The 15422-nt window shown below is 45.3% G+C and overlaps 2 protein-coding genes across 2 annotated transcripts in view; one reads left to right on the forward strand and one right to left on the reverse strand.

Annotated features, from left to right (window-relative positions):
• Positions 1–8098, forward strand: part of piezo1 (piezo-type mechanosensitive ion channel component 1) — a 75161-nt gene extending 67063 nt beyond the window's left edge. The window contains exons 38-50 of the mRNA XM_055921262.1: positions 409–712; positions 857–980; positions 1222–1369; positions 1652–1866; positions 2025–2183; positions 2320–2467; positions 2576–2764; positions 2974–3066; positions 3274–3446; positions 3603–3725; positions 5640–5719; positions 6239–6437; positions 6593–8098. Coding sequence (XP_055777237.1) covers positions 409–712; positions 857–980; positions 1222–1369; positions 1652–1866; positions 2025–2183; positions 2320–2467; positions 2576–2764; positions 2974–3066; positions 3274–3446; positions 3603–3725; positions 5640–5719; positions 6239–6437; positions 6593–6857 — 2220 coding nt within the window. The 3' untranslated portion in view covers positions 6858–8098. The remainder of the gene's footprint in view (positions 1–408; positions 713–856; positions 981–1221; positions 1370–1651; positions 1867–2024; positions 2184–2319; positions 2468–2575; positions 2765–2973; positions 3067–3273; positions 3447–3602; positions 3726–5639; positions 5720–6238; positions 6438–6592) is intronic.
• On the reverse strand, positions 7681–15273 carry LOC129854337 (cytoplasmic tRNA 2-thiolation protein 2-like). Its single transcript, XM_055921278.1, has 15 exons — positions 14936–15273; positions 14684–14758; positions 14403–14481; positions 14261–14320; positions 14037–14097; positions 13801–13910; positions 11998–12287; positions 11723–11858; positions 11416–11547; positions 11227–11318; positions 9749–9849; positions 9385–9589; positions 8656–8722; positions 8480–8538; positions 7681–8341 (listed from the first exon to the last, which is right to left on the reverse strand). Exons 1-15 carry the CDS (start codon positions 14989–14991, stop codon positions 8263–8265), a joined length of 1602 nt encoding a protein of 533 aa, XP_055777253.1. The 5' UTR covers positions 14992–15273; the 3' UTR covers positions 7681–8262.
• Between the last annotated feature and the right edge of the window lie 149 nt (positions 15274–15422).

A 15422-nucleotide genomic window follows, 5' to 3' on the forward strand; every position in this document is an offset into this window, starting at 1 on the left:
ACAGAGGCCCATTATCAGCAACCATCATTCCTGTGTTCCAATGGCACATTGTTTTAGCTAATCCAAGTTTATCATTTTAAAAGGCTAATTGATCAGTAGAAAACCCTAAAACAACGTGCCATTGGAACACAGGAGTGATGGTTACTGATAATGGGCCTCTGTACGCCTATGTAGATATTCCATTAAAAATCAGCCATTTCCAGCTAAAATAGTAATTTACAACATTAACAATGTCTACACTGTATTTCTGATCAATTTGATGTTATTTTAATGAACAAAAAATGTGCTTTTTCAAAAACAAGGACATTTCTAAGTGACCCCAAACTTTTGAATGGTACTGTACGTTTATACCACAAGATTTGGATTCAACACTCCTAACAGTTTTGTTTCTTCACTGTCTCTCATCAGCGGTATGGCCTGTGGGACCAGGAATGTGCTCTGGAGGAGAAGCCTTCACGGCCATCAGAGGAGGCCAACAAGGAAGAGGGAGGAGAGGGGGAGGGGGGGGAGGTCCATCCCAGCCTCAAGGACCTGGAGGAACTAAAACCGGATGAGGACCAGAAGGCCGAACCAGAGCCTGAACCAGAGCCTGAACCAGAGCCCAGCACCAGCTTAGCCCCCACCCCAGAGCCGCCCCCCAGCCTGCCTGTGGAGGGACCCAAGAAGAAGGGCAGCATCATGCGCTTCCGCAAGAAAAAACAATTAAGCAAAGGTCAGTTAAAGAAACTAGCAGTAGAGAGGAGAATGAAGACATTCATGAATTAAGGGCTTGAGATTTCAAAATAGGAGTGTGTGTCCTTATGACTGTCCTCCTCAGAGTTACAGTGAAATGATTTGTATTCTGTTTGGATCCTAGAAGCCTTAGATATCAAGGCTGAGAAGAAGGAGCAGAAGAAGAAACAGAAGGGTAAGCGTAGAGAGGCAGCCAGTAAGAAGATGAATGCAGTGGGAGAGAAGATCAAGCACCTCACCATCACAGCGTAAGTAAACAAGAGTCACTCACTAGAGAGCTCGTCTGAAAATACAGACGTCACACAATTACATAACCAGTGGATTTTCTAGTGTTATTATGGTTTGTAAATAATTCTGTGGGTTTTGATTTGCATTTAGAAGTGTAGTTGGCTGTGACGCGATTACTGTGCTGTATGAATCAGCGGTCCTCTATAATCTTGCCATATTTGGGCATGATGCAGTGATTTGATTTCCCAAACCTCTTTGTAGTGTGCAGAATGTCTACAAGCCTTGTCACGAATTCTTCAGCGACATCTTACATGCACCGTACCGTGCTGCCACTGATGTCTACGCCCTCATGTTCCTCACTGACGTGGTGGATTTCATCATCATTGTCTTCGGTTTCTGGGCCTTTGGAGTGAGTACTGTTTACATGACTGCAATGAATGCAATGAATGCACTTTCTGTACGAGGCCACTCTTGACACACAACCTATTCCTATACCTGCGCCAGCAAAACCTCTCAAACCTTTCAAACGTCTCAAAAACAGTTCCCGATATTGTATTACTCATTGTTGCATCACCACCTGCATGTTATTCCCATTAAACCATCAAAACACCATGTCTCGAAGCTCTGTGCTTGTTCACAGGACACTATAATAGCATTCTGTGGACTAAACGGTTCGCCCATTGTGCCTCAGAAACACTCAGCTGCAGCAGACATTGCCTCCACGCTGTCAGAGGACCAGGTGCCCGAGGCCTTCCTGGTGATGCTGCTCATCCAGTTCAGCACCATGATCATCGACCGAGCCCTCTACCTCCGCAAGACCGTCCTGGGCAAGCTCATCTTCCAGATTATCCTGGTGTTCGGCATCCACCTCTGGATGTTCTTCATCCTGCCTGCTGTCACTGAGAGGTGAGGAAGAGGAAGGTGTGTCCGCAGAGTGACACATTTCCTTACGTCTTGTCTATTTAATCACGCTTTGTTTGCCTATCTTCGTGGTGTTCGACAGTCCTTAAGTAGTGTGTCTATTGCATCATTTCTCTGAGGTGTGTCTCCCTCTGTCCTCTCAGGATGTTCAGTCAAAACTCTGTGGCTCAGCTCTGGTACTTCTTCAAGTGTATCTACTTTGCCCTGTCGGCCTATCAGATCCGCTGTGGCTACCCCACCCGAATCCTGGGCAACTTCCTCACGAAGAAGTTCAACCACCTCAACCTCTTCCTCTTCCAGGGGTGAGTCTGTCTATTCATAGTCTCCTACTCTGCCACACCATTTAATATGTTTGAGTCCGGGTGTCTCCCTGTTCAGGGAGGTGATGGGATGAGGTTGGGTACTGGTACAGGGTGATATTGTCTGTCTGTCTCTCAGGTTCCGCTTGGTGCCTTTCCTGGTGGAGCTCCGGGCAGTGATGGACTGGGTGTGGACTGACACCACTCTGTCCCTCTCCAACTGGATGTGTGTGGAAGACATCTACGCCAACATCTTCATCATCAAGTGCAGCCGTGAGACAGAGAAGGTACTAAGACCTCTGGGGAAACAAATGTAGTTGATCAAATCCCTTGCCGTCTGTTGTAGTATGTGATTAGGCCTGCAGTTCTTACAGCTGGTTCCTCTTCATCCTCAGAAATACCCTCAGCCCAAAGGCCAGAAGAAGAAGAAGATAGTGAAGTATGGGATGGGTGGACTCATCATCTTCTTTCTCATCTGCATCATCTGGTTCCCGCTGCTCTTCATCTCGTTGGTCAGATCGGTTGTGGGCGTGGTCAATCACCCTGTGGATGTCACAGTGACTGTCAAGCTGGGAGGATATGAGGTAATTACAGGGGGAGGGGGGATTATAAGTGAGCACAATTTACACTCTAATGGGCACCGGACCCATGCTGCCCATGCATGGTCATCTTCAACGGCAAGTCTCGTCCAGCACTAAAAAGCAAGCACTGGAGAATCTATGGAAGATACATTTGATATGTGCTCATGTTAGATTTGCTGTACTAAAACGTTAACCGTTGTCCCTCTCCATAGCCCTTGTTCACCATGAGTGTCCAGCAGCAGTCCATTCAGTCCTTCACTGAGGAGGACTACAACAAACTCACCACCAACTTCTATGACAATGCTGTGCGTAATACCTCCAACTCTACTATAAAGAGCTCAACTAATTTCCTTCCCTTGGGCACCCTGTTTTAGAATATAATTAAACAAATTGTGTACAACTGTGAGTAAGTGATCCCTGTTGAATGATGAATACAACGAACATGGACTTGAGCTCTGCTGCTCTGTGGTAGGTAGTTGTAACTTCTGATTGTCTGTGTGTGTCCCCTGCAGAGGGCTATGCAGTTCATCACCCTCTACAGCTATGAGGACATAGTGACAGCTAAGATCGAGGGCAGCTCAGGGTCAGTGTGGAGGATCAGCCCACCAAGTCGACAGGAGGTGGTCAAGGAGCTGCTGGGCAGCCCTGTGGACATGACCCTACGCCTGGCCTGGACCTTCCAGAGGTCAGCTGGGTGTGGTGTGTGTGTGTGCATCTGTATGTGTATGCACCTGTTTGTGTGTGTGTGGTTTTAAGTAGTTGCAGATGTAGAAACATTGTTTACGCAATTGCCCTGTGGTTTTCTATAGTATTTATTGTATTTGTGTCTTTCTTTCTTCAGGGACCTTGGCAAGGGTGGCACTGTGGAGCACACGTCTGACAAGTACTCCATCGATCTGGATCCAGGCAACCCGGTCAGAGCAGACCTGGCTTCCCTGCTAGTGGGGAACCGCACAGACCCAGTGTATGTTCTGCTCTCCGCTCTAAGTCAAATGTGGTAAACTCAGCAAAAAAAGAAACGTCCCTTTATCAGGACCCTGTCTTTCAAAGATCATTCGTAAAAATCCAAATAACTTCACAGATCTTCATTGTAAAAGGTTTAAAAACTGTTTCCCATGCTTGTTCAATGAACCATAAACAATTAATGAACATGCACCTGTGGAACGGTCGTTAAGACGCTAACAGCTTACAGACTGTAGGCAACTAAGGTCACAGTTATGAAAACTTAGGACACTAAAGAGGCCTTTCTACTGACTCTGAAAAACACCAAAGGAAAGATGCCCAGGATCCCTGCTCATCTGCGTGAACGTGCCTTAGGCATGCTGTAAGGAGGCATGAGGACTGCAGAATGGCCAGGGCAATAAATTGCAATGTCCATACTGTGAGACGCCAAAGACAGCGCTACAGGGAGACAGGATGGACAGCTGATTGTCCTTGCAGTGGCAGACCACGTGTAACAACACCTGCAGAGGATCGGTACATCTGAACATCACACCTGCGGGACAAGTACAGGATGGCAACAACAACTGCCCGAGTTACACCAGGAACACACAATCCCTCCATCAGTGCTCAGACTGTCCACAATAGACTGAGAGAGGCTGGACTGAGGACTTGTAGGCCTGTTGTAAGGCAGGTCCTCACCAGACATCACCGGCAACAACGTCGCCTATGGGCACAAACTCACTCGCTGGACCAGACAGGACTGGCAAAAAGTGCTCTTCACTGACGAGTCACGGTTTTGTCCCACCAGGGGGGATGGTCGGATCCGCATTTATCGTCGAAGGAATGAGCGTTACACCGAGGCCTGTACTCTGGAGCGGGATCGATTTGGAGGTGGAGGGTCTGTCATGGTCTGGGGCGGTGTGTCACAGCATCATCGGATTGAGCTTGTTGTCATTGCAGGCAATCTCAACGCTGTGTGTTACAGAGAAGACATCCTCCTCCCTCATGTGGTACCCTTCCTGCATGCTCATACTGACATGACCCTCCAGCATGACAATGCCACCAGCGTTACTGCTCGTTCTGTGTGTGATTTCCTGCAAGACAGGAATGTCAGTCTTCTGCCATGGCCAGAGAAGAGCCCGGATCTCAATCCCATTGAGCACGTCTGGGACCTGTTGGCTCGGAGGGTGAGGGCTAGGGCCATTCCATTTACATTTACATTTAAGTCATTTAGCAGACGCTCTTATCCAGAGCGACTTACAAATGGGTGCATTCACCTTATGACATCCAGTGGAACAGCCACTTTACAATAGTGCATCTAAATCTTTTAAGGGGGGGGGGGGGGGGGGGGGGGGTCAGAAGGATTGCTTTATCCTATCCTAGGTATTCCTTAAAGAGGTGGGGTTTCAGGTGTCTCCGGAAGGTGGTGATTGACTCTGCTGTCCTGGCGTCGTGAGGGAGTTTGTTCCACCATTGGGGTGAGCAGAGCAGCGAACAGTTTTGACTGGGCTGAGCGGGACCTGTACTTCCTCAGTGGTAGGGAGGCGATTCCCCCCCAGAAATGTCTGGGAACTTGCAGGTGCCTTGGTGGAAGAGTGGGGTAACATCTCACAGCAAGAACTGGCAAATCTGGTGCAGTCCATGAGGAGGAGATGCACTGCAGTACTTAATGCAGCTGCTCGCCACACCATATATTGACTGTTACTTTTAATTTTGACCCCCCCCTTTGTTCAGGGACACATTATTCCATTTCTGTTCATGTCTCTGTTGTTGAATCTTGTTATGTTCTCACAAATATTTACACATGTAAAGTTTGCTGAAAATAAATGTGGTTGACAGTGAGAAGACGTTTCTTTTTTTGCTGAGTTTATTTCCATTTCTGTGTGAAATCCTGTCCTGAATTCTGTTTGACATTATCTGTACTGTTTTTTATCAGACGTGTGCCTCACATGTTCCCCAACTATATCCGAGCACCAAACGGAGCCGAGGCCAAACCAGTCGACCAGCTGTATAAAGGTCAGAGCGGCTTTTCTGTATAAACATACTTCCTCCCATACAGTACTTGAAATATAGACGGTTAGCTGACAGCGTCACGAAAACGATGCACACACTTCAAAGGGGCAGAAGGCAGTGTGTTATGGTTCTGGATGGCCATATACCTAGCAACAATGACAAGAAACTGCCATTTGGTGAATCCTAAGTGGCTCGTTTCAGCTCGTTGTTCTTGATACCATGTCTTGTTTTGATTGATGTCACGTCTACTAACAGGGCCAAAATTTGCTAGCTGTAATGCTTTATTTGAGAGGCAAGTGCTCATTGTTCAGCTTTCTTTCTTTCTATTTTCAATAAACATTGGCGATGATATATAGTTTACATGTTGTCAACAATCTAAGCCAACCCCGTCTGTTTTGCCCCATAGTTGCGCACGCATCAGTTTTGTTGCTAAACAACCAACCCGTCTATAAGGAAGCTCAAAGCTAAAACATGGGCAGTCAGTCTGTGTTACTGTCTCCCTGACACCATGTTATGTTGCAGGTGATGAGGAGGGCTACCAGGATATAACACTGTCTCTGATGAGGGACCGCTCTCTGAACAGCACCCGTGGGGCCCAGGAGTGGTGGGACATCAGCATCGCCGACTGTCCTCCGTCCACAGGGGCCTGCGGCGTCCTGCCGATGGTCATCTTCAATGACAAAGTCAGCCCCCCCAGTCTAGGTTTCCTGGCAGGATATGGGTAAGGATCTATGCGTGCCTGTGTTCTCAATGGTAGCCCATTCCAGCAAATCGAATAGACCTGATTTGCATTCAAACTATTGTGTGGGAAATGAACTGTATAGACGAGAGCTCTATGTTCAATTATGCTCATTCTACACTTGTTCTCCATTGCAGGATCATGGGGCTGTACGTGTCTGTGGTGCTGGTGATTGGGAAGTTTGTGAGGGGCTTCTTCAGTGAGATCTCTCACTCCATTATGTTTGAGGAGCTGCCCTGTGTTAACCGTATCCTCAAGCTGTGTACAGACATCTTCCTGGTCAGGGAGACAGGAGAGCTAGAGCTGGAAGAGGAACTCTACTCCAAACTCATCTTCCTCTACCGCTCACCAGAGACTATGATTAAGTGGACAAGAGACAAGCTATCAAGTGACAATCGCTAGCCCCCCCCCCTCCCCCGGCTTTCCTATCCAGATCACTCCTGGGGTGCCTCTACCTGGTCTTCCTTTAAAAGACCCAATACTAGCTCCAGTGGGTCTATTTTCACTGTGCACTAACCCCTCTTAGCCAGGGGGAAAGGCATGTTTTGTCTGTTTCTGTATTCTGACAGTGCTATTTGCCTCTGCTGGTGGGCTGTACTGACAGACAGACAGTGAGCCAGAGGCTGTGTGGTGGCCAAGGGGTCTGCTCCAGTGCCCGTCCAACTGGTTACGGAAAGTTTGGCTAGGCCTCTCCAATCAGAAGGGCAGGTTAGATGCTTTGCACTTTGACCACAGACTAAAGCCAGGCTCCTCTCGTCTTATTGCCTGGGTTCCAACAGAAATATCGGCTTCTGAATGAGGTGTGATGGCCAGCTTGACCTATAGACACTACCCCTTAATGAAGAGACAGGCTGGATCTTCACTACACTGACCAGCGCCAAAGGGGACAATGAGAGAAAAAGGACCTAAAGTAGGGTGTTTGTTTCCAATCAAAACACTATTAGATCAATTTCAGCCAAATCTCCAAGTCTTACTCAAACTGTTTACAAATTGAAACGCTTCAGTTGGGAGGAAAGCTAACTTTGTACGTGGCAACAAGTTACAGGCTTATTGATCGCAAGACTTGAATCTGTTAAATGATATAGCAACACTGTAAAATGTCCTAGTCATGACAATCCTTAAATGTCTCCATGCTGGAATAATGCATAAGGCAACATTGCCCCCATCTCTGGAAAATGTCATGCTGGAGTACTTTCAGAAATTGTGACACTATACAGAAAACAGCTACCATTGTGCCTTTTTATTTGTTTCTGAATTGTTACAACAGGGTTCAGCCATTGCCAATATCCAAAAACCTTTCCTAACTTTAAACATGTTATACTTTTATTTCCATATGTTTGCTCTCATTTTCAGAGAACCTGATGGGAGTTCTAATGCAGAACCATGTAGGTTGTTGCTATGGGATCTCTGTTGTGGAAAGAATAATCATTTATATTTCCAATAGAATGTGATTCAGCTTCTAAACCAATGAAAATATTGTTCATTCTCATTTCTGACATGGAAAAACAAATTGTTCAAGCATCATACATCCAGATTCAATTCATTAGTTATACCTGAATCAATGTTAGATTCACCACCAAGCAGTGCCATGTACAAAGCAGCTTTATTTTGTGTGCAGTTAAAATACAGTTTCAATCAGCCTATTGTTGTCTTATAGCCAAATAATATTTATTCAGTCAGTTGATTAATTAAAAGCAATTGATATTAGTTTATATTGAGACAAACAGCCTTGGCTGTATAGTTGCCAAGGGAACAACTTCACTGCAGTGCCGTTGGACGTTGTCCAGTCACACTGGGTATTAGTCTGTCATAAGGACCCATTGACACTCAGGATGGCTTCATCCTCTTCCAGCAGGAACTCACTAATCTCCTCCCTCATCTGAGACCTAGACAAGTCCATAAACAGAAGTAACAAGGTAAATAGAAGGATATGCTCAGTATAATTCTACTGGTAATAACCTAATATTCTACGCAGACATTATGGCTATTTCACGTTTGAGTTAAGAATGTTGTATGAATCTCACCTTCTCTTCCTCCTCTCAGCCTCTGACAGTATGTACTGGGGAAGGGCATCTTCTGCTGTCTGTAGAACAGAGAAAGGCCATGGTTCACATTGCACATTGTCCTGCTGTAGTCTTTCTAAAGATTATATTGGTCATGTTTAGGAGTAATGTGAAGTGATAGACGTCCTTTCACTTACCATGTCTTTGATGGTCAGTCTACAACTGTAACACAACAGGCTTTTAAGATCCACTGTCTCTGGCTTCCTGAAAGAACACACACAGTATTGTAAAAATTCAATAGGATCAAATTAAACAGCCTCTTGTACAAGTAACTTCAAGTTGCTTGGCACTTCACCCTAAATGTAAACACGTGAATATACACTGAGTGTACAAAAGATTAAGCCCTGCTCTTTCCATGACTGACCAGGTGAAAGCTATGACCCCTTATTGATGTCACTTGTTAAAATCAGTGTAGATAAAGGGGAGGAGACAGGTTAAAGATTTTTAAGCCTTGAAACAATTGGGAAATTTATTGTGTGTGTGTGCCATTCAAAGGGTGAATGGGCAAGACAAGATTTAAGTGCCTTTGAGCGGGGTATGATGATAGGTGTCAAGAATTGCACCGCTGCTGGGTTCAAACTGAACAGTTCCCCATGTATATCAAGAATGGTCCACTACCCAAAGGACATACAGGCAACTTGATCACTGTGTGATTAGCATTGGAGTCAACATGGGCCAGCATCCCTGTGGAACGCTTTCAACACCTTGTAGAGTCAATGCCCCGACGAAGTGAGGTTGTTCTGAGGGCAAAAGGAGGGATGCAACTCAATATTAGGAAGGTGTTCTTAATGTTTTGTACACTGTGTACATAATCCAGCTCTACAGTAATTGCAAACATTGGAGACAGGAGACAAATGCCTACTGACTTAGCAGAGGAGCAGCAGCCCCCTTCTCCAGTCATACAGCCCTGATGCTGGCCCCCTCCAGAGGAGTAGCACTGGCACTGGCTTGCCGAGGAGGCTGGAGGCAGCCCTGGAGCTGCTGCTGTACCAGGGGTGAACCCAGGGCCTGGGCCCCGCCTCTGAGACAGCTGCTCTGAGATCAGTGTAGCCTGGTAGGCAGAGAACTCCTCTAAAGAACATGGGGAGGCAGAGAAGGATAGGTAGAGATATTTACATGATTAGGGTATAGAAATACTAATTTCAGTACAAAATGACATGTACTTTTATTTAGTGAGTACAGTACATTTATAATGTGATGCCGTCTTAGTACACTGGCAGTGCGACTCACCTAGTTTAGTGTCCAAGGCGCACACACACAGTAGGCACTTAGCAAAGGGTTGTGTGTTGGTGTTCTGAGGGGGACATGCTGTGTGGAGCTTCTCACTGGTCCTGGAGGACAACCATCAAAACAGGTACTCAATACCAAAATCCTCAACAGCTATCTTCACACGAGTCTAGATACATAACAAGCTCATTTAAGATTGATATAGTATCCTAACAAAATCCACTTCCAACCACTATTTTTACAAATACTGCACCATATAAACAAAAAATCAACTGCATTTATTTTCAGCAAACTTAACATGTGTAAATATTTGTATGAACATAAGATTCAACAACAGACAAACTGAACAAGTTCCACAGACGTGACTAACAGAAAGGGAATAATGTGTCCCTGATCAAAGGGGGGGAGTCAAAATCAAAAGTAACTGTCAGTATTTGGTGTGGTCACCAGCTGCATTAAGTACTGCAGTGTATCTCCTCCTCATGGACTGCACCAGATTTGCCAGTTCTTGCTGTGAGATGTTACCCCACTCTTTCACCAAGGCACCTGCAAGTTCCCAGACATTTCTGGGGGGAATGGCCCTAGCTCTCACCCTCCGAGCCAACAGGTCCCAGATGTGCTCAATGGGATTGAGATCCGGGCTCTTCTCTGGCTATGGCAGAAGACTGACATTCCTGTCTTGCAGGAAATCACACACAGAACGAGCAGTACGGCTGGTGGCATTGTCATGCTGGAGGGTCATGTCAGTATGAGCATGCAGGAAGGGTACCACATGAGGGAGGAGGATGTCTTCTCTGTAACACACAGCGTTGAGTTTGCCTGCAATGACAACAAGCTCAATCCGATGATGCTGTAACACACAGGCCTACAAGCCCTCAGTCCAGCCTCTCTCAGCCTATTGCGGACAGTCGGAGCACTGATTGAGGGATTGTGCGTTCCTGGTGTAACTCGGGCAGTTGTTGTTGCCATCCTGTACCTGTCCCGCAGGTGTGATGTTCGGATGTACCGATCCTCTGCAGGTGTTGTTACACGTGGTCTGCCACTGCGAGAACGATCAGCTGTCCGTCCTGTCTCCCTGTAGCGCTGTCTTTGGCGTCTCACTGTACGGACATTGCAATTTATTGCCCTGGCCACATCTGCAGTCCTCATGCCTCCTTGCAGCATGCCTAAGGCACGTTCACACAGATGAGCAGGGATCCTGGGCATCTTTCTTTTGGTGTTTTTCCAGAGTCAGTAGAAAGGCCTCTTTAGTGTCCTAAGTTTTCATAACTGTGACCTTAATTGCCTACCGTCTGTAAGCTGTTAGTGTCTTAACGACCGTTCCAACTACCTCATGTTCATTAATTGTTTATGGTTCATTGAACAAGCATGGGAAACAGTGTTTAAACCCTTTGCAATGAAGATCTGTGAAGTTATTTGGATTTTAGAAGTTGTTCTTACAATTGGTTCCTAGTGTGGCTCTGTGTGCTACCCATCCTCACCTGTAGATTGTGCTGACAGTAGAGGGGAAGTCAGTCTGGAGTTTGGTGACAAAGCTCTCTGTCACGTGCTGGATGCTGGCCTTGTCTTGTGCCTGGAAGAGGCGGTGAAGGAGAATACTCAAAACGGACTTGGCCAACAGTGCCACACTACATAACAATGATAGTAATCAGAACACAGTCGACTCTCACCTTAGTGTCCAGGCCAGGGATGAAGACTGAGGGGATGTCAAACATTCTGTTGTAATATGCTATTTCTTTAGAGGAATAGTCCCTCATGGGTCTGACAATGACCACATCTCCGTAGCGAGGATCTGAGAAGCCCTGTGAACATAGCAACATTTCAAACTAACACAGATGCTGCTGCCAGAGCTCAAAACACAATGTATGTCTATGTGGGGTAATGCTACGAACGGTACTTTATTGCAATATTTAGAGGGGCATAAACATAATGTTTACTATTCTACTGAGCTGAAAGAGGGGAGGATTATTTCCTCACCGTGTCCGTTGCCAGCGATGCCCCTCGCCCCAGAGAGATGTTGCTGAGCAGTTTGATGGCCAGACGGGAGCAGCTGTCCCCCATCATCACCTTGGTGTAGCCCTGTGTCCTCGCTGTGTGGAGAATCAGGTGCAGCCTGGACAAAGCAATGCATTACACCTGTCATAAATGGCCTTTACACAAACTAGACCTTCAGAAGCATTTCAGACATGTTCATCCCCCATATGCTCTGATACGTAAATGGCATGTCTCGGAGATACGGTCTAATCTCTCACCTCAGTGTATGTAGCAAATCCTCTTTGGCTGTCAGTGTCCTCACAGAGGCAAACAGTCTCTGAAGGGCTTGGGTGTGTTCAGGGGTGATGGGGCTGGTTACTCCATTCTCGACCTCCTGCATGCTCAGACTGGACAGGTGACTCTGGGCATTCTCCACAGAGAGGTCTGGATGCTGGTTCTTCTTGGTCTGGATGAATTGGTCCACAGCAGCTTTATAACTCGACCCAGTCTGTGGTTTTTCTGTTGCCGGGGATCCTGCCTCTAGCACTGAGCTGGGGAGACTGAGTACCTGAAACACCATGGGAAGCGAAAGACAATAGACATGATAACGCAACCATGTGTTCTAAATAATGACAAGCTATAATACAATGCCTTCGGGAAATTATTCAGCCCCCTTGACTTTTCCACATTTTATGTTACAGCCTTATTCTAAAATTGATTAAATAGTTTTTTTCCCTCAATCTACACACAATACCCCATAATGACAAAGCAAAAATAGGTTGACATTTTTGCTAAGTTATATATTTAAAAAAATGAAATCACATTTACAAAAGTATTCAGACCCTTTACTCAGTACTTTGTTGAAGCACGTTTGGCAGTGATTACAGCAGAGTCTTCTTGGGTATGACACTACAAGCTTGGCACACCTGTATTTGGGCATTTCCTCCTATTCTTCTCTGTCAGGTTGGATGGGGAGTGTCGCTGCACAGCTATTTTCAGGTCTCTCCAGATGTTCGGTCGGGTTTAAGTCCGGGCTCTGGCTGGGCCACTCAAGGACATTCAGAGACTTGTCCCGAAACCACTCCTGCGTTGTCTTGGCTGTGTGCTTAGGGTCGTTGTCCTGTTGGAATGTGAACCTTCACCCCAGTCTAAGGTCCTGAGCAGGTTTCCATTAAGGATCTCTGTACTTTGCTCAGTTCATATTTTATTGAACCTTTATTTAAACAAGGCAAGTCAGTTAAATTCTTATTTACAATGACGGCCTAAATCCTGACTAGTCTCCCAGTCCCTGCCACTGAGGAGTGGCTTCCGTCTGGCCACTCTACCATAAAGGCCTGATTGGTGGTGCTGCAAGGATGGTTGTCCTTCTGGAAGGTTCTCCCATCTCCACAGAGGTACTCTAGAACTCTGTCAGAGTGACCATAAGGTTCTTGGTCACCTCCCTGAGGATGGCCAGCTCAAGGAAGAGTCTTGTTTCCAAACATCTTCCATTTAAAAATGATGGAGGCCAGTATGTCCTCGGGGACCTTCAATGCTACAGAAATGTTTTGGTACCCTTCCCGAGATCTGTGCCTCGACATAATCCTGTCTTGGAGCACTACGGACAATTCCTTTGACCTCATGGCTTGGTTTTTGCACTGCCAACTGTGGGACTTGATATAGACAGGTGTGTGCCTTTCCAAATTAAGTCCAATCAATTGAATTTACCACAGGGATGCCAATCAAGTTACAGAAACATCTCAAGGATGATCAATGGAAAAAGGATGCACCTGAGCTCAATTTTGAGTCTCATAGCAATACTTACGTAAATAAGGTATCCGTTTATTTTTTATGCATTTGCAAAAATGTCTAAACCCGTTCTCGCTTTGTCATTATGGGATATTGTGTGTAGAACGCTGAGGATTATAAAAATATATATATTTTTAGAATGCGGCTGTAACGTAACAAAATATAAAAAGTTAAGGTTTCTGAATACTTTCCAAAGGTACTGTACATATTTAATGCCAATGATCAAAGCGCAGTCTCACATCCCAGACAGAAGTACAAACAACATTTTTCTGACCCATCTCTAGGCAGCTCACCTGCTCCAGGTGGACTATGTGGTAATGGTAATTAGTGGCTCTGAAAACTGACTCCAGTTGAGCCACTGCCCTCTCCCGCTCTTCCATGCTTTGACCACTGGCACCGCCCTCTGTCAAGACATAGTAATAGACAATCATCACACAGGAGCTAGTCTAATGGGCCAGAACCCCTTGCTAAGTGACAGATGAAGAAAAAACAATTTGCCAAAGAGCAGCAATGATCATCTGTACATTACCATCTATGTAGATAATTCCAGGGACAAATCTCAACTTCTTGGGTGCGTCTCGACTCAAACCCTGAGAGGTTCATTTTCATTCACAAGAACAAAAACATTTTGGAACCCTTAATAATTTGAAGAAACTGTTAATCACTTGCATCTAAAATGTCAGCCCTGTGATATTTCAGTAATTGCAACATTACAGTGTGACTACACATCTAGTAAGACATTGACCCAACTACCTCTTGAACCTGTGACAGCATGGAGCTAGAGGCTGGCCCTCCAGACACTGCAAGAAGAACCTACAACAGAGAAACAATGCCAACTCGGTTGTTTTGATTTATGTAAAACGTTACACAAATGTTAAAGATGGATATTCAATACCTTCTCTCCAGGGAATATTACCCGGTTCTTTCCCAGCATTGCCCGGAACTTGTGTATGAAGTACTCCTTGAAGCAGCCCCTGGCCAGAAGACATACCCAAATAAATACATTACTTTTCATTATTAGCTACAAAGAGCATATATGCCGACAATGAGAGAAAAAGATGCACAACTAAGTAAAAATGACCACTTTTAAATTTTTGCTGTAAGTTCTGTGGGGCCAGTTCTTGAGACAAATACATGTAGTTTGTGACTCTCAAAAAGCAGTTCAATTAACGTTACCTGCAAAATGCATCTCCAGCTCGGATGATCAATACCGCTGTATTTTCTTTGCATTTGACACACTTCTTGGAGACACTGCGATTTAAAAAAAAATGAATTGTGAGTGGATGGAAGCAGTTGCTAAAGCAGACAACACTTTAAGTAGCTAAGCTAACGTTAGCTAGCGAGCTGAACTTAGTTACACGTGGACATTAGCTTGACTGCAGTTTAGGCAACTGGGTAATCTAGCTGTTAAATGGGTAAATAGTTTACCGTGGAGTCACTCTGTGTTCTAGCTGTCCATTGTATTCCTCATCGACCTGACACATGGTCGGCTTGAGTTAACTAGCTATGTGACGAAGAGCTCTAATTTAATGTAGCTTGCTAGCCAACAATTGCAGAACGTAGCTGTAACAGTTTTTGGTTCAAGCTTGTTAGTTAAAACTATGTGAGCAGATACCAGCGTTCTTCGAAACTCTATTTAGCCAGATAAATTCATTAGATTAGTGTAGCTATTTCGAGATGTATTTAATTCAGCCTATTTCTTATAGCTGTCAAACGGCTCGTGCTGGGATAACAACATCACGCATTTTGATGACGTGTAGATTCTTTACACAGTCATGTGAAGAGAGTTTTGTAGTTGGATCACTGTTCTTTTTGTGGATGTATCACATTAATCAATCTTGCAACACATATTTTAAAAGAGAAAATTAGAACTATAATAACTTAAACATTTTACAACGCAATGAAACAATGTATT

This window comes from Salvelinus fontinalis, chromosome 4 (genome assembly GCF_029448725.1).
Source record: "Salvelinus fontinalis isolate EN_2023a chromosome 4, ASM2944872v1, whole genome shotgun sequence".
NCBI lineage: Eukaryota > Metazoa > Chordata > Actinopteri > Salmoniformes > Salmonidae > Salvelinus > Salvelinus fontinalis.

Excerpts from the sequence above, each read along its gene's own strand:
- LOC129854337 (XM_055921278.1), bottom strand. The coding sequence starts at position 14,991 with ATGTGTCAGGTCGATGAGGAATACAATGGACAGCTAGAACACAGAGTG. Across the intron at positions 12,288-13,800 it reads ACATAGTCCACCTGGAGCAG|GTACTCAGTCTCCCCAGCTC; the intron begins GTGAGCTGCCTA and ends ATGGTGTTTCAG. Across the intron at positions 9,850-11,226 it reads ACTGTCAGCACAATCTACAG|GACCAGTGAGAAGCTCCACA; the intron begins GTGAGGATGGGT and ends GTTGTCCTCCAG.